Source organism: Bufo gargarizans, chromosome 2 (assembly GCF_014858855.1).
Source record: "Bufo gargarizans isolate SCDJY-AF-19 chromosome 2, ASM1485885v1, whole genome shotgun sequence".
Taxonomy (NCBI): Eukaryota; Metazoa; Chordata; class Amphibia; order Anura; family Bufonidae; genus Bufo; species Bufo gargarizans.
In genome coordinates this window covers 556,636,122-556,654,945 of record NC_058081.1, presented here as the reverse complement: position 1 = coordinate 556,654,945, position 18,824 = coordinate 556,636,122, and the positions used below count along the sequence as shown (strand labels likewise).

Below are 18,824 nucleotides of genomic sequence, written 5' to 3'. Positions count from 1 at the left end.
CGTTTCAGCTTGTGTGTCTTGTTCAGTGGTGGTCGTCATTCAGCCTTTCTTACCTTGGCCATGTCTCTGAGTATTGCACACCTTGTGCTTTTGGGCACTCCAGTGATGTTGCAGCTCTGAAATATGGCCAAACTGGTGGCAAGTGGCATCTTGGCAGCTGCACGCTTGACTTTTCTCAGTTCATGGGCAGTTATTTTGCGCCTTGGTTTTTCCACACGCTTCTTGCGACCCTGTTGACTATTTTGAATGAAACGCTTGATTGTTCGATGATCACGCTTCAGAAGCTTTGCAATTTTAAGAGTGCTGCATCCCTCTGCAAGATATCTCACTATTTTTGACTTTTCTGAGCATGTCAAGTCCTTCTTTTGACCCATTTTGCCAAAGGAAAGGAAGTTGCCTAATAATTATGCACACCTGATATAGGGTGTTGATGTCATTAGACCACACCCCTTCTCATTACAGAGCTGCACATCACCTAATATGCTTAATTGGTAGTAGGCTTTCGAGCCTATACAGCTTGGAGTAAGACAACATGCATAAAGAGGATGATGTGGTCAAAATACTCATTTGCCTAATAATTCTGCACTCCCTGTATGCTGGAACAAAATGATTCATTTGAAGATCTTTTTTTAATTTATTTCTTTGTCTGACAGGTTATCAAATATTATGGATTATTGGACATATGTAGGTTTATAAAATGTACCTGCAGGGGTTGAGAACCTCCAAAATGTCAACATATTGGGGGTAGTGCATGAAAACTAAAGCTACGTGCACACGAACGTTGTTTGTTTCCGTCTCCGTTCCGTTTTCTTTGCAGTTAGGATGCAGACCTATTCATTTTAATGGGTCCGCAATTTTTTTTTAACAGCACACCATGTGCTGTCCGCATCAGTATGTCCGTTCCGTAGCCCCGCAAAAAAATAAAAAATAGAACGTGTCTTATTCTTGTCCGTTTTAGGCGTTGTTACAAGGGATCCGCAAAAAAAAAAAAACGGATGTCATCCGTTGTTTTTTTTTATTTATTTTTTGCGGACCACAAAACGCATACGGTCATGTGCATGTAGCCTAATGCAAAGGAAATATGTCTTATTTGCCCTTTGCAACCCTTAGATTCCACCTTAAAGTTTTCTGAAAATTTTGAAAATAAAAGGTGGACTCTTGTTGGTTGTTATGGGCAACTGGGCCAATTTTCTTTGACAAGTTATGCAAAATATCGACTATAAGCTGATAAACTTCAGTCTTCTGCTTCTAACCCTGTGAAATTCTAATTATCTTGCAATCCTGTGCTCAGATTTAGAGCACGTCCCATCTGCGGCAGCGGATCCGGCAGGCTGTTCCAGCAGAGATTAGCCTGCTATATTTTGCCAGATCTGTCATTTTAAGATTCTACAGTTCACCGCCTGATCCCCATTGACTATAATGGGGTCCAGTGGTAATCCGGTGGCATGTTCTGGCATAAATACCAGGTTTCGGCTGGACAAAAAACGTTGCATGCAACAGTTTTTGTGCAGCTAACAGCTGGAATTTGTTCCAGAACAGGCAACCGGAATAGCCTGTTGGATATTCAAACGTGCCTTAAAGGGAACCTGTCACCGGGATTTTGTGTATAGAGCAGAGGACATGGGTTGCAAGATGGCCGCTAGCACATCCGCAATACCCAGTCCCCAAAAAAAACGATTTGATACATATGCAAATTAACCTGAGATGTGTCCTGTATGTGAGATGAGTCAGGGACAGGACTCATCTCAGGTTAATTTGCATCTGTATCAACTTGTTTTTTTTACTCAATAAAAGCACACAGAGCAATGGGGACTGGGTATTGCGGATGTGCTAGCTGTCATCTAGCAACCCATGGCCTCAGCTATATACACAAAATCCAGGTGACATGTTCCCTTTAAAGTTTCTCCTCTTACCTATTGGCTGGCCACTGAGTAAGGTGCGCTAAATAATGATATCACTTAAAGGGGTTGTCCGGGTTCAGAGCTGAACCCGGACATCCCTCCATTTCTCGCCCAATTCCTTGGGGGACACAGGAACTCTTGGGTATAGCTTATCTCCATAGGAGGCGTGACACTAAGTAAAAGACTGTTAAGCCTCTCCTCCAGCAGCTATACCCTCAGCCTGGAGAGAGAGACTTCCAGTTTTTTGCTTAGTGTCAAGGAGGCAAGACACTCTCTGCACTGCAGAGTTGTCTTGTGAAGATTTTAGAGTTTTTAATTTTTTATTTTACTTTTTTCACTTGGATTTTTTCACAGGGACAACAGAGTCGCAGTAGACTTCTCTGTTTTCCCGGGGTTGAGCTGCACCAGGGCCGGTTATCCGCCCTGCTGCCTCCCCCACAGAAGAAAAGGAGGACCAGGGCAGCTCATGCTCCCCTGCATCCCGCCAGCACTGGGTCGCCCACCTGCAAGCCCCTCTCCAGCTACTGTCACTCTTGTGCCAGTGGCTGAAGGGGCGTCCCAGCTGGATGGACTAGAGGGTGAAGACGTCGCAGGTGAGGTGGCTAGTGCAGCCGTTCCGCTCCCCCTCCCTCCCTTCCCTCTCCTCCCTCTCCTCTCCGGTTCAAGGCTCCCCTTTACTGATGGCCTCGTTGCGTAACGTTGTGTTGGCGCGATTCGGCGGCGGCCTGGCGCCCTGTTTGTACCGTCTGGGACAAGTCCCAGGAGAGCTGAGCGGCGCTCATGGGGGAGGCTTGTTTGAGGGCGGCCGGGTATGCGACCGCTGTGCCGTTGCATTGCAGGACGCCGACACCCGGTCCTCCTCTTTCGGCTTCCTACCTCGCTTCCGCTGCGGCGGGGGCCTTTGGGGAGACCTGTAATGGTTAGGCGCGGGATTTGAATCGCGCGCGCGATAATGTTTTCGGTGGGGGGCGGAGTTTCGGACCGGCCCAGCGTCTGGCTTGGTCTTCATTCAGGGGCCGGACGCCTTTCTCCCGCGCCTCTTTAGTCCCGCCCACTCTCGTGCCTGCGTGCTTCTGGGAGCTCACTGCAGGACGGACCGTTGCTCTGGTTGCCACCACCGTTCTTCTGCTGCTGCCGCTGCCGTTCAGCTTCCTCTGTGACCTGGTAGGACTGTTGACCCTTCCTCACTGTAGCCCCCTGGCCTTTTTTCTATTGCTCCTACCAACATGTCTGACCCCTTAGTGCCGGTGGGACCTTGGTATCATACCTGCACCGCATGTAAGGCGCCCTTTCCTCAAGGGCAGTCTGACCCGCATTGCTCGCTTTGCAAAGACTCATCGCAGGGTCCGCCATCTGTTGTGTCACCCCCTGGCCTCTTGGATCCCCCTGACTGGGCTAGATCCCTCTCCCAGGCTGTGGTTAGTCTCACTAGCGTTGTGGGCCGACTTGCAGATGTGTTGCCCTTGTCGCAGCCGGATGATTCCCCTGCTGGGCCCTCCGGGTCCGCTGTCCTGGCCGACCCGTCTGAGTCTCTCTCTGCAGGCGATTCCTCCAGAGCCCGCCAATCCCAGAAGCGGTCTAGGGCGGATCACCGGTCATCCTCGGATGCTTCGGTATCCCCCCCAAGGGTGCGTTCTCAGTCGGGCCCTTCCTCCTTGCAGGATTTGCCCTCTGAAGGGGAGCTGGTTGATTCCGATTGGGATATGGATTCGGCGCTGCCTTCAAAGCTGGCTTCCGCTGTGGGCCACCTTATAAACAGTATCCGTGATACCTTTAAAATTCGCGATGATCCTCCTGATCCTGAGAAAACCAGTGTTTCCTTTTTTCGCCAGAAGCAGGCTTCTGCGGTTTTTCCCCTCCATGCTGACTTTTCGTCAGTGGTTTCTAAGGCCTGGGCCCGTCCTGATGCACGGTTTACCCCGCCAAAAAAGTTAGATGTTTGTTATCCGTTTCCGGCGGATTGCATCACAAACTGGGCGTCTCCTCCTAAGGTCGACCCCCCTGTGGCCCGTTTGTCCAAGAGCACGGCTATTCCCGTCGCAGATGGTTCTTCCTTACAATCCACTGAAGATCGCCGTATAGAGGCCCTTACAAAGGGTATCTTTTCGGCCTCCGGATCCGCGCTTAGGCCAGTCTTTGCCTCCGCTTGGGCGGGTAAAGCGGTTTCAGAATGGGCGTCTCAGCTGGATCTGGAGCTTGAATCCGACGTCCCTATTCAAGACCTCCGTGCCCTGGCTCAACTTATCGTTCAGGCTGGAAAATTTGTATGTGAAGCATCCCTGGATGCAGGGGCTCTTATTGCCCGTTCGTCTGCTCTGGCCGTGTCGGCTAGGAGGGAGCTTTGGTTAAAGGTTTGGTCGGCGGACGCCGCGTCAAAGCGATCTCTTACTAGCCTTCCTTTCTCTGGTGCTCGTTTGTTCGGAACCCGTTTGGATGAAATCATCTCTGAAGCCACGGGGGGGAAGAGTACCCATCTTCCCCAATCCAAGGCTAGGAGCTCCACTCGTGGTCGTCCCACCTTCTCCCGTTTCAGGTCTTCTCGTAGGGCTTCCGCTCCTCGCTCCGCCTCTGGTCCGTCCGCTAACCCTGTCCAGGACAGGCGTAAGGAACCCTTTTTTCGGACCCAGCCCTCCTGGCGCAAATCTCAACCTGCTCGCGCTCCCGCGACCAAGCAGGCCCCCGCCTGAAGGTGCGCCCCCACCCACCCGGGTGGGGGGACGTCTCCTCCTGTTCAGGGACTTCTGGCAGGCGCACGTCTCCGACGCCTGGGCTCTCGAGGTTGTGTCTTCCGGGTACAAACTCGAGCTTGCGTCCCTTCCCCCAGTTCGGTTCTTTCGCTCTCGGGTTCCCCGGGATTCCCGAGGGGCGGCCGATTTCTTTGCTGCCGTTCAGACTCTTCTAGACAAAAGGAGTCATCACCCCGGTTCCTATGGGAGACAGGTTCGAGGGGTTCTATTCGAACCTTTTTGTGGTCCCCAAGAAGGAGGGTTCGGTGCGACCCATTCTGGATCTAAAACGGCTGAACCGCTTCCTTCGTCTTCAGCGTTTCCGGATGGAGTCTCTCAGGTCGGTGGTGGCCTCTCTGGAACAGGGGGAGTTCCTGGCCTCCATCGACATCCAAGACGCCTACCTTCACATTCCAATCGCACGGTGTCATCAGTGCCTTCTGCGTTTTGCAGTGGGGTCCGAACACTACCAGTTCGTTGCCCTTCCCTTCGGGCTGGCGACGGCCCCTCGTGTTTTCACGAAGGTCCTGGCCCCGGTACTCGCCTTACTTCGTTCCAGGGGAGTTTTTCTGCTTCCATATCTAGACGACCTCCTAATCAAGGCGCCTTCTCTGTCACTGACTTCAGCCAGCGTGGATCTCTCGCTGCAGACCTTGCGCCGGTTCGGTTGGGTTATCAACCTACCCAAATCCTCTCTTGTTCCTTCCCGGCAATTGGTCTTTCTGGGGATGCTGCTGGATACCGATTCAGCGGTGGTTCGACTTCCGTTGGAAAAGCGTCTGCTCCTCCATCGGTCGGTTCAGAGCCTTCTGTCCCACCGCCGTCCTTCTTTCCGGTTCAGCATGCGGGTCCTGGGTCAGATGGTGTCCTGCTTCGAGGCGATTCCTTACGCACAGTACCACTCCCGCACCTTTCAGACGGCCATTCTATCCGCTTGGGACAAGTCCCAGGAGAGTCTGGATCGGCATTTTCCCCTTTCCCCCCAGGTTCGTTCCTCTCTCCTCTGGTGGCTGCGGACCCCTCTTCAGGGGAAGTCTTTCCTGCCAATGACTTGGCTGGTGATTACCACCGATGCCAGTCTGCGGGGTTGGGGGGGGAGTGTTTCCTCCTCGGTCCGTCCAGGGCACTTGGTCTCCGTCTGAGTCCAGACTGCCGATCAATGTTCTGGAGCTGAGGGCCATCCTCTTCTCGCTCCGACACTGGACTTCGTTGCTTCGGGGTCGCCCTGTTCGGGTCCAGTCGGACAATGCCACGGCTGTGGCGTACATAAATCACCAGGGGGGCACTCGCAGCGCGGCGGCGATGAGGGAGGTGTCTCTGATCCTTCGCTGGGCGGAGGTTCATGTTCCGGCCCTTTCGGCCATTTACATTCCGGGGGTGGACAATTGGGCGGCGGATTTCCTCAGTCGGACGACTATCGACCCGGGGGAGTGGTCTCTGCACCCCGACGTCTTCGAGTCTCTTTGTCTCCGTTGGGGTCGTCCGGACGTGGATCTCATGGCCTCCAGATTCAACTACAAACTTCCCATCTACGTGGCCAGGGCCAAAGATCCGGACGCTTACGGCGCGGACGCGCTCGTCCTCCCCTGGACGGAGTTTTCGCTCCTCTACGTGTTTCCGCCCCTGCCTCTTCTTCCGCGTGTCCTTCGGAAGATTGCGGCGGAGGGCACGCCAGCAATCCTAATCGCCCCGGACTGGCCGCGTCGTCCGTGGTACGCCGACCTTATGTTGCTTCTGGCAGACGCTCCCTTGCCTCTGCCTCTCAGAGAAGACCTCCTCTCTCAGGGGCCGATCTTCCACCAGCATTTAGGGTCGCTACGTTTGACGGCGTGGCTATTGAAACCGCGGTCCTGACGCGGCGGGGGTTTTCGGCTGACGTGGTCCGTACCATGATTCGTGCACGAAAACCGGCCTCGGCCAGGATTTATTATCGTACCTGGCGGGCCTATTTGGCTTTCTGTGAGGCCTTGGGGACTCCCCCTCTGAGGTTTTCCCTTCCTACGGTTTTATCCTTTTTGCAATCTGGTCTGGTTCTGGGCTTGGGTCTCAGTACCCTGAAGGGTCAGATTTCGGCTCTTTCGGTCCTTTTTCAGCGTCCACTGGCTCCGCTCGGTCCGGTTAGGACCTTTCTTCAGGGGGTTGCTCACTGTGCTCCCCCCTATCGCCCTCCTGTTCCTGCTTGGGATCTTAACGTTGTGTTGGCGGCTCTCCAATCTTCCCCTTTCGAGCCTCTGCGCAAGGTTTCCCCTCGCTTGTTGTCTTGCAAAGTTTTCTTTCTCGTCGCCATCACGTCTCTTCGGCGTGTGTCTGAGTTGGCGGCTCTTTCTTGCGTGGAGCCCTTCTTGGTTTTTCACCAGGACAAGGTGGTTCTCCGCCCTGTTCCGGAATTTCTTCCGAAGGTGGTGTCCGCCTTTCACCTGAATGAGGATATTGTCCTTCCTTCTCTGTGTCCGTCCCCGTCGCATCCCCGGGAGCGGGAGCTTCACCGTCTGGATGTTGTTCGGGCTCTCAGGATCTACCTGGATGTGACCAGACCCTTTCGACGCTCGGATTCTCTGTTTGTGATTCCGGAGGGTCCGCGCAGGGGGCTGGCGGCGTCTAAGGTGGTTGTTGCCCGCTTCCTCAAGATGGCTATCGTTGAGGCTTACCGTGCTCGGGGCAGGGATCCGCCCTTTGGTGTTACCGCTCATTCTACCAGAGCGGTCGGGGCTTCCTGGGCTCAGCGTAATCGTGCCTCGGCTGAACAACTGTGCAAGGCGGCCACCTGGTCTTCTTTGCACACGTTCACCAAGTTTTACAGGGTGAACACTTATGCCTCGGCGGATGCTGCTTTGGGCCGCTTGGTCTTGCAGGCGGCGGTGCCTTAATGTTTACGGTGCCTGGTTCGCTTTTGATTGTGGTCCCTCCCTGTTTGTGGACTGCTTTTGAACGTCCCAAGAGTTCCTGTGTCCCCCAAGGAATTGGGCGAGAAAACGAGATTTTTGTATAACTTACCAGTAAAATCTCTTTCTCGCTCTTCCTTGGGGGACACAGCGCCCGCCCATTGTTTTTTTTGTTGGCCTTCGGGTGTTTTTTTCTGACTTGTTGGTATTGGTTTGGTTACTCCTTGCCTTTGTCTTGCACTACTTGGGCACATAACTGGAAATCTCTCTCTCCAGGCTGAGGGTATAGCTGCTGGAGGAGGGGCTTAACAGTCTTTTACTTAGTGTCACGCCTCCTATGGAGATAAGCTATACCCAAGAGTTCCTGTGTCCCCCAAGGAAGAGCGAGAAAGAGATTTTACTGGTAAGTTATACAAAAATCTCGTTTTTCACCCTGGCAGCCCCCCTGACAGGAGCATCGGAGCAAATTAGCGCAGGGCAAAGGCATTTTTAGGAGTTCCGGTGACGTACCCGGGGCTCTCCATGGGGCTGACAGGAACCCCGGTGACGTCACCGGCACTGATCGGCGGGAATTAGCTCTGCCCTAGCCAGTAAAACGGCTAGGGCAGAGCTAAAGCCCACCCCTCAGAGCCAGTGACGTCACTGAACACACTGCCAGGCGGAAGTTACCGCCCGGCAGTGTGTTATTGAAAACAAAAGAGCCCGTGCCCTGCGCGGTTTAGCGCAGGGCACGGGAGCGCATCGGAGCATGAGATGCTCCGATGCTAGGCTCAGGGGGACTGCCGGGGTGAAAATAAGGGTATGTCCGGGTTCAGTTCTGAACCCGGACAACCCCTTTAATAAACCAAGTCGATCTGATCACAACCTATTCTCAAACAGCATCTTGTCTGAGTATTCGCTATGTAACCTGCTGATTTATTTCACTTTTTGCTCTTTTAGATGGGGGCAGGTCAGTCTATGGGCGCTGGGTCTGTCCAGCCCAACCCTCAGGCCTTCTTGTCCAATAAACCCGGATCTCTGCCGGTGACACAGACCGTCCCACAGCAAGTAAATCATTCACTAGAGCCTCTTATTGTGTGTGTGCTACTTTATTTCTTATGAATAACAATTAATGTTATCTGCACCATCTTGTAGATGTCCGGGCAGCAGGTAACACAAGGCATGACATCAGTGAACCAGGTAACTATGATGGATGAACAGCAGAGATCCCAGAATCTGGTGAGCTTCCACAGTAATCTCACACACCACGTCCATGTGTATTAACCTGCATATGTATTTAGCCACAGTCGTACAGCTTACATTCTGTCTGGTGACATATGCACAGCAATGGTAGAGAATGTAAAGGGTCTGCCCAGCAATTTAAAACAACTCAGGGGAACCTATTGAAAAATCTAGTGTCTAAAATTCCCTCTAAGTTCGTCCAGTGTTTTGGGTAGGCTGTAATGACATTTTATCTGTAGTGGTGTAACTTCATTCAACTGGACCAGTCACTATGAAGGAAACATTACTGGAGCTTTACTGGACCAAGGTATAGTGGGGTGAGGGCAAAAACCTATGTAATATGCTCACCGTCCTGTTTGCTACAAGTTCTTTGCACTACATCTCTGCTTATTTAGTTGGCTACTGTCCATAGGCACCAGCCGACCACAAGCCCCTCAAAAAGTCAGTGTATTGAGTGCCGAATACCATTACAGCAAGCAGCTATTTTAACATGCCACAAACCTGGACCATCTCTTTAGGTGCTATTCACTGTCCTTGCACAATTCTTACACTTTACTAGAAGTGAGACTTCACTGACCTTCAATCATCCCTTACAGTTACAAATCAGAATGCAGCAACAACAGGCACCACAGGGTCCCAACCAGGCGCCTCAGCAGGCAACACAAGCTACGGTGCAAGCCCCTGGTCAACCTCAGAACCCCCAGGCAGGAACCATGCTGAGACCTCAAAACCCTGGTGCCAACCCCCAACTCCGAAACCTACTGCTCAGTCAGCAGCCTGTAAGTATCCTATGTCATCTGGTTTGTTGCTTTTAACTTAAAGGGGCTCTGCACTTTGTTTTAACTGATGATTTATCCTCTGGATAGATCATCAGCATCTGATCGGTGGGGGACCGACAACCGGGACCCCCGCCGATCAGCTGTTTGAGAAGGCAGCGGCGCTCCAGCAGCGCCGCAGCCTTCTCGCTGTTTAACGCTGGCCCAGTGATGTCACGACTAGTATCAACTAGCGTGGGCGGGGCTAAGCTCCATTCAAGTGAACAGAGCTTAGCCACGCTAGTTGATACTAGTCGTGACGTCACTGGGCCAGCGGGAAACAGTTTAGAAGGCAGCGGGGCTCCAGCCTTCTCAAACAGCTGGTCGGCGGGGTTCCCGTGTATCAGACCTCCGCCGATCAGATGCTGATGATCTATCCAGAGGATAGATCATCAGTTAAAACAAAGTTCATAACACCTTTAAGTGAACTTCACATCATCTAAAAGTGACATCCCAAGACTTATTGGGGGAGCTGGATCCATGAGATTGGGGACACCACTGGTCTGTAAGCTTAAAGGGGTTGTCTCACTTCAGCAAGTGGCCTTCATCATGTAGAGTCATTTTTCCATCACATTAAACAGAGAGTTTGCATGGTTACAACCACCCTGCAATCCATCAGCAGTGGTGGTCGTGCTTGAATTAAAATAAATCACAGCAGAAGGTTTCTTTCATTGATTGTATTTGCAATGGATTGCGGCAAAAATTGTGCAATTGTGCCGTATCTGGCCTTCGTCAGGCAATGTGCCGCTGGAGGTAGAGATGATGCTGATAGCGTGCACAGATGGGGGCCTATGGCCGCCGAGACGTGCATTAAATACTATACTAAAAAGCACCTGCCTATGTGAGCTCCCACGGTCCCAGCCACAAGACAGGCCGGCACTTTTCCTATAGTGTGCAAGCACGACCACCACTGCTGGATTACAGGGTGGTCGGAACTATGGAAACGAGCAGGGTATAATGTGATGGAAAAATGAATCAAGCCAGCAAAGGATGCAATATGGACACTCATAATACATTAGTAACTGCCTTGTATTGGCACTTGCGAAAGTGAAACAGCCCCTTTTAAGTGTTGTGTTGTCATGTAAAGCATTTTAGTTCCTTTGTTGGACATCTCGGACACACTTAAAGAGGACCTGTCCCCTCTCCTAACATTCCTGTTTCAATAGCTTCATGCATTCTCCATGTAATAACAATTCTGGAACATCTATTCTTATGGCTCTATGTTGTGCTGTTCCTTTATTATTTCTACTAGACGTTATGACTGAATTGCTAGCAGTCTGCAGTAAGGGTACAGAGGGAAGGGGGGGTGTATCCCTGCACAGACTGACAATGTCAGCACTGATTGGATAGAGCGAGTCTGTGCAGGTACACCCCCCCCCCCCCCCCCCCCCCACTGGTTACCTCCCCTCTGCACCCTTACTGAAGGCTAATGGCAATTCATACATAACTTCTAGTAGAAATAATAAAGGAATGGCACATCATAGAGCCATAAGAATAGATGCTCCAGAATTGTTATTATATGGGGAATGTCTTCACTCCTTAAGGAGCCTCTTACACAGGCTGATGATTAGAAACAGACATTTGTAGGAATGCTCGTTTGTCAGCGGATTTCTTAGGCGCACAAAAAAAACGTTTGCCGGTCAGCAGCACAACTACCGGATATGCCCCACCAATATAATGTAAAGTGTATAGAGGTGAACAGTCATAGTCCTGATCATTCAAACAGCAAATAAAGCAGACTTTAGTTATGGCCGACCAGTGCCAAATTAGGACCCAGCTAAAACTTGGTGACTGCGTTCCATTATGATGGTGTCACAATAATATCAAAACTGTTTTTCAGATTTATCAAAACTGGTGTAACGGAAAACTGGCTTAGTTGCCCATAGCAACCGGATCCCATCTTTCATTTTCCAAAAGAGCTCCGAAAAATGAAAGGTGGAATCTGATTGGTTGTTGTGTGCATTTTAGCCAGATTTCATTTACACCAGTTTTGATACATTTTCTCCTGTGGTTTACTGTGACATCACTACAAAGAAACCCTGGTTAACAATAGAGTCCTAATGCCTCAGGAACGCGACCGCATCTGTTTTGAGGTTTGCAAATCGAAGATCTACAAAATATGGAGGAGTCTGTGTACCGTCTGCATTTTTTTTATGGACCTATTGACTTCAGTTGGTACATGATCCTCATTTTGTGGACATATTCTGCCTTTTTTGCGCAATGGACATGGCTGATCTGTGTGCTTTCCGCATCCATATGTCTGTTTTGCAAGAAGATAGAACATGCCCTGTACCGCAAAATGCAAATCATGTACCCAATGAAGTCAATAGGTCTGCAAAAAATGCAGATGCAACACGGACAGTATCTGTATTTTGCGGACTGCACACTGTCGTGTGCATGAGGCCTTATGCTGTGTCCGATCATAATGACATCACCAGTGTTTGTTTTTATTCCTATGCTGTGTCCTATTATGACATCACCAGTGTTTGTCTTTATTCCTATGCTGTGTCCTATTAGGATGTTGCAGTAGTAGTTGTCTTATTCCTCGGCTGTACTCTGTATTCAGGGGATGTTGCAGTAGTTTGTCCTTATTCCTTTGCTGAGCTCCTTATTCCTTGGTTGTGTTCTTTTCTGATGATGTCACACTTTCGTTTGTCTCCAAGTCCAGGCTGTTTAGATTATAGAGAATTCCTTTGATTGGAGACTTTTGAGGTCATTTATTAAGACTGGTGATTTTTCTATTTAATATTTTTAAAATACTTGTATCATGCACTTTTCGCATTGACCTAATAATATGTGACGACTTAGTAACTCTTCAGTAGTCCTCTCATTATCATAGGCAGGATTAGAATGAGAGCGATCGCCTCTGAATAGATAACACAGGATCCACCATTCACAATAGCTTATCTACTCCCTCCTGATCTGCTTACAGGTCACACTGAGCATGCATAGGAAAATCTTGCATAGAAGTCAATGGCCCAGATTTACTAATGAGTCTGCGCCTAAAACCTACCAAAAGATGTGGCGCAGTTTGGCGCATGTAGGATTTCTACACTTTTTTCTAACATGCTTGACAAGGGGGTGGGCTTTCGGGCAAACAGGCAAGGGCTAAGATGCACCATTTTGCACTACTACTCTGACGTAAAATTCTATCTCCAAGTAAGCCAACCAATAGTTTGTATAGAATCAGAAAAAGCGTCTGTCCCTGCACCACATTTATTATCACGCCTGAGCCACTGTGATGGATCTGGGGCAGGTCTAGAGACAGCCGGTCTGAACGTACAAAGTCTCCAGTTTATTATGTCTAAAGAACGTGTGGCTTTTGTCAAAGAACAGGAAGTCTTGGCGTTTTAGGCCTTGTGAAAACGGCATGATTTTAGGGCTTTTTAGATAGAGATGGGAAATGTAAAAAATAAAAAAAAATTACCAAAACATTTGAAAAGAATATGTTTAACTTAAAAACTTGATTTTAAACAATGGGTCATTTTCCGATGACACACTCCCTTTAAGCTTTATTAACAGAGAACTGCAGAAACTCTAATTGCCAGGGAGGGCTGTATAAAGTATCTGATACATGCATTAGATTTTCGAGTGGCCGCTCTCAGGCCTACGCTGCCACTTCTGCCAATGCTTATCGTCACTTGTCAATCTGAAGCTAATCCTTTCTTAAAAACTGTAGCGTCAGAGTGGAAATGATTTCTATTCCAATAACTAAATGAGTGCATGTGGCTGATGGAGACCAGATGTGAGTGATGTCACCAGAGGGCGTCAGACACCTTGTGTGCCAGATGGCGGCTCAGCATAACCTGCGCTAGCCTGACCTTCTCAGGAGAGGGGAGCCTTCTCCAAGTTTGACATCACACATCTCTGCTCATGAACTAAAAAGGGATTCTCGTGGACCAAGTGATGTCTTTTTTAACAGAGTACTGAATGTACCCAACTTTGTAATCCACTTTGCGCCTGATTCGATTCCTCGAGCTCTGATTTGGCACCACAATAGCTACAGGGCTGCAATGTTTGTTTTAATCCTTAAAGGTATAGCTATAACGGAATATCTTTGGATCAAATTTGTAGTGTCAGGTCCAAGATGTTAACAAATGTTTTATATTTTCCTACAGCCGCAGTCTACAGTTCCTCAAGCACAGCAGCCCTTGCATCACTTGCAGCAGGCAACGCAAGGCATGCTTCCTCACCAAGCACTGGGGCAACAGATGCCACACCAGGCCCCTGGCCAGCCACAGTTGCAGATCTCAGGGCAGTCTCTTATGCATCAGGCCCCAGCACAGCAGTGGGGCAGTCAAATGGCACAACGGGCACCCATGCCAGGTATGTCGAAACAAAACCTGTAAAGCCAGCAGAGTTTCTTTACAAGGACCCTCTTTGTAAAGACCACATGCACTTTTTTTTTTTTGTTCTTTTTGTTTCCTACTCCTGTCCCATATAAAATGAAAAGTCGCATGTCACAGCAGGGTCGACTGGAGGAGGGGAGGCAGCTGCCAAGCTTTTAATTTCTTTTTTCTTCCTAATTTCCACTGGTGATCCATCTCTGATTGAATGTAGCACAGGGGAGCAAAGCAGGCTGGAGCCAGAGCAAACTGCCAAGCTTACCATTTCCATCGCTTCTTCCTAGGAGCACTGCCGCACCCCTAATTTAATGCAGCACAGGAGCAAGGCACCATTTTTGCACAAAACATGTTTTATTGATAACAACATTCATTTTTGTATGACCAAATGCTGAGGGCCATAACTTTTTAATTTTTTTAACTTCCACTCCACACTCTCTCACTTTGGGGTCCCTGTTCTAGAAATAGGTGGGACCCGCACCTACAATATATGACATTGGTGGTATATCCTAAAGATATGCCACCAGTATAAGGTAACAGGAAACATCAATGCCTACGGCCCCAACCTGCGTACCGTAAGAAGGGAGGGGCTCTTCCATCTGCTCCCCTTTCCTTTTCCCTGTATGATGTGCACCTATCTGTGCACTCTACTCCACCTGGGAATTACCGCACCTGGTGGCTTCTGCATTTGCTGGTGATTTATATAATCTCCAGCAAGCAAATTACATCTTCTGTCCCATTTTATATATACTCCCCTGATGAGAGGATTGTTATTCTTTGCCTCAAAAACGTGCATGTTGGGATCTTCTCAGGGCCAAACAGGGATCGCAATTCCAGGGTTAGGTTCCGGACGGGGTCCCAACTAGTGGGATACCCCGTGGTTAGACCAAAGGGTTATCGTAGGGTCCTGAGGGTCAACTAGGGATAGCAAGGAACATCTTCCTGTGATCCCTCTACATTGTGCTCACTCTCAACCGTCGAAGTGGACCACCCTGATCAGAAACATCAAAACGGAGGTGTCCGGGGTATCCACCACCTGTAGGGTAGGACACCTGGTTTTCCAGTGGTGCCGCCGTGCACCTTTTGATTTGGGTGTAACTGTGTATGCTCTGTTACAGAGTTTTTTTTTTTTTACACCCATATCATTATATGTTCTTTGTTGTTTTTTTGTGTGTCGTTGTGCTTTTTGTTTATGCTCTGAAATAACTGTTTGCATTATATGTTTGCTATCAGTATATAAGGTGCCAGTATAATACCATTGCTGATACCTTATTTTGTTGTGCGGTTTGGGTACCAGTATACACTCCTTACTGTTACCCCTGGTGCTCCACATTCCTTGAATTAGTGTGGACACAGCTGTCACCGTTTTCTCATAGTCCCCTCTCAAATCGGGGAAGGGGAAAACGGTGTTGTGTATTCAGCTTTTTTTACACACACGTGGTCCAGGGATACATTGTTTGCCGCCGCCTTGTTCTATTGGTTAGATACTGGTGCATACCAGCTCTTGTTACCTCCTGTGTTCCATGTTTTTCCATTAAATAAAAAAAATGAAAAAAGTAAAAAAAAAATTTTTTTTAAGTAAAATGAAATGAAAAAAATTTAAAAAGTTATTTCTATAGTTACTTGCTTTAGCAATAGTATAGCAGACTACTACTAACTAAAAGCTGAAATGAATACCTTGGGGGTTAACATAAAAAAGTCACTTTGAGGGAGTTTCTAATATTTTGACACTGTACAACATCTGTACTGGCAGTATGGAAAAATGGACTGCCAAAATGCACTCTAGTCTTGTGGTCAGCCAAGCTAGTAGATAAATTAAACGAATAGCGTACATTTTCACAGAGCAAACATACGGTAATTGTTTTAGAAAGCTTTTGTCTTGAAATCTTTTGTAACCGTCTAATGTGTTCTGTGAAAAATAATATCAAATGCATGTAAGTTGGCTCAGAAATTAAGTAATTATTTAGAGTTAGATAGGCCCATTGCTAAAACTGAAAAATAGGCCTAGTAAGGGAGGGTAAACACTCCGGTAATGAAGTCCCCCTTGAGGGCTTGAAACAGCACTGTCTTCTATAATGCTTAGAAATACACAGCGTTTGTTAAAGGAGTATTGTCATCTGGACATGAAGGGCCTATCCACAGTATATGCCATAAATCTCCAATAGGTGCAGACCCCAGAGATTGGGAGAGGTGCATAGGCAAGCCTTGCTGTCTCTCTTCATTGCTGTGGGAGTTCCGAAAAAATAACTCAGCTGCTTTCAGAACTCCAACAGTAGTGAATTGAGAGAGACATGCATATGCGGGCACCTCTCCAGTCCTTGGATATTGCCACAAATGCCCAGATAGGAATAACCCTTTAAGGGCACACGTCAGTCAGCACGTAACTACACAAGTAAACACATTTAACACTGTTCTGCATTAATTTTTGCTTGTGAGAACAACCCCCATAAAACATTTTATGTGCAATTTTGGATGGTTGTCTCAAAGAGATTTCACTCTACGTGAGCATGGCCTAATCCATTCTAATCTGTGGTTTACAGATGACATTATATAGATTATAGGCCACATGTTGAAATTTTACTTTAAAAGGGGTTATCCAGGAAAAGATAAAGATAACCTATCCACAGATTAGGTTATCATTATCACAACAGCAAGGGTCCCAGTCCCGGCATCCCCTGCGTTCAGCTGCTTTCGGGAGCCTCTGGTGAGCGCCGCGGATTCCAAGCAACTTATCAAGCACATCACCCGTACATAGTATGGCGGCTATGCTGGGTATTGCAGCTCAGCCCTATTCATTTCTATGTAGCTGGGCCATGTGACGTCACATAGGCTAGGAAGAGGCCGCAGCGCCAGGGTCTTCTAACAGCTGACCGGCAGGGGTCCCGGGTGTCGAACCCCCCCGATCTGATATTGATGGCCTATCCTGAGCATAGGTCATCCATATAATTTGCCAGATAACCCCTTTAACATGATATTCCTTCTGTTAATGTTTCTGATTTGCAATTGCAGGTGTCATGATGAATGCAGGGCCTCGGGGACCCGTCCCTCAACCAGGATTACAACAAGTGCAGGCGCAAAGTGTCATGGAAGAGGATATTTTAATGGACCTTATCTGAAAATAGAAGTTGGGATTACATCTGTTTTGAACTATGAATCACTCCCTCGGTCAACTTCAATCATGCTATGTTCCCACTAGCGTTAGGAGATCTGGCAGCATTCCTGCACAAATGCCGGCTGTCCGCCAGACAAAAGCTGCTGCCTGTAACGGCAATTCTTGGGCCGAAACCTGATATTTATGCCATAAAGTGGCCGGATTACCTCCAGATTTCATTATAGTTAACGGAGTCTGGCAGTGAACGACATTATACGGCAGACGGATCAGGCTGCCGGATTTCGGAACACATGTGAACTTACCTTTAATACTACTAGAGAAACTTTGGCATTCTTCTACTACATCACTTCCACAATCTGGCTGATTCCTCCGGCAGGAGGCTACAGGCACACGACCGTATGTGTTTTGCAGTCCGCAAAAAAAAAAAAGTATGATGTTATGCCATCCGTTTTTTTTTTTGTGTTTTTTTTTTGTGTTTTTTTTTTTTGCGGATCCATTGTAACAATGCCTAAAACGGACAAGAATAGGACATGTTATATTTTTTTTGCGGGGCTACGGAACAGGCATGCGGATAGCACACGGTGTGCTGTCCGCATTTTTTGCGGACCCATTGAAATGAATGGATCTGCATCCTATCCGCAAAAAAAAAAAAAAACTAACTGAAACAAAATACGTTTGTGTGCATGAGGCCTAACACTTAGGATTCTCCTGTACAGATTCTGTGTGCACTCCCATCTCCCTCCACTGTGGGGCAGCACTCAGCCAGGTTCTATTTTTGTCCTATTACAATTCCATTTTGCCATGGATGTACATGCAATATGCAGTTTTTTGCAGATGAAGGTTATTTAACCCATTTTTATAACTCTGTGAATAAAAACATCTCATAACAAGTAGTATTTTTGGTTTCCTCATGTCATTAGACACAATCATGGGCTTGATAGTAAAGTAATTAAATAATTATTTTAGAATATATATGGTTTGTGTGTTCTTTTGTTTTTATAATGTTTTTTAGGTTACAGTCAGGCAGGCCATATAAATTACACAGTTACAATCTAGATATGGCGGTCGCTCCCCCAATGTCTGTCATGGACAACAAAGATCGGACATTCTTTCTTATACTGTAGATTAATTAACGTGGCCCCCGGTGTCTGGCAGCTTTCCCCTCTTCTGTATATACAGAATCATGCACACTGTTAGCTATCTAAAGTCTAGGACAGATTAATGGAGATGTCCTGCCGCTGTTTCCAGTAGCAGCCATCAGTCCAAACATATTTTAAGCAGCAGTATAATAAATGAATACTCAAAACAACATATCCAGGTTTTAAACCTTGATGGTGGGGGGGTACAAGCCCCAGTAAATGATTCTGAACTGCAGTACCAGACACAGCTGCACCTCTACAAAACACTACCTGGAACAAGGGTGGCTCCATGGTCCTTTGTTTTGAAGATCGGCAGGGGTTGCACCCCCACTGAACAAACAATGTCAATAATTTGGTTCATTAAAGGGGTTATCTGAGTTAAATACGAACCCGGGCAGCCCCTGTAAATGGTCTAACATAAACAAATCTATACTCCGCTTTTTTCCCCCCTTCTTCCAGTGCTGCGCTTCATTCCTTCTGCAGCTGCCATCATCTTCTAGGCCAGTGTTTCCCAACCAGTGTGCCTCCAGCTGTTGCAAAACTACAATTCCCAGCATGCCTGGACTGCCAAAGGCTGTCCAGGCATGCTGGGAGTTGTAGTTTTGCAACAGCTGGAGGCACACTGGTTGGGAAACACTGTTCTAGGCTGCAGCAGTGATGTTTTGTGCACAAAGTTGCATCACTG

The 18,824-nt window shown here is 48.2% G+C and overlaps 1 protein-coding gene across 4 annotated transcripts in view; it reads left to right on the top strand.

Moving 5' to 3' along the window:
- MED25 (mediator complex subunit 25) overlaps window positions 1-17,481 on the top strand; it is a 51,132-nt gene extending 33,651 nt beyond the window's left edge. For 3 of the 4 annotated variants that reach the window (XM_044281609.1, XM_044281608.1, XM_044281607.1), the window contains exons 16-20: window positions 8,449-8,556; window positions 8,644-8,727; window positions 9,327-9,509; window positions 13,664-13,871; window positions 16,898-17,481. In XM_044281609.1, the coding sequence (XP_044137544.1) occupies window positions 8,449-8,556; window positions 8,644-8,727; window positions 9,327-9,509; window positions 13,664-13,871; window positions 16,898-17,004 (690 nt within the window). In that variant the 3' untranslated portion in view covers window positions 17,005-17,481. The remainder of the gene's footprint in view (window positions 1-8,448; window positions 8,557-8,643; window positions 8,728-9,326; window positions 9,510-13,663; window positions 13,872-16,897) is intronic. The other variant, XM_044281610.1, reaches the window with a different exon arrangement.
- Window positions 17,482-18,824: the final 1,343 nt, after the last annotated feature.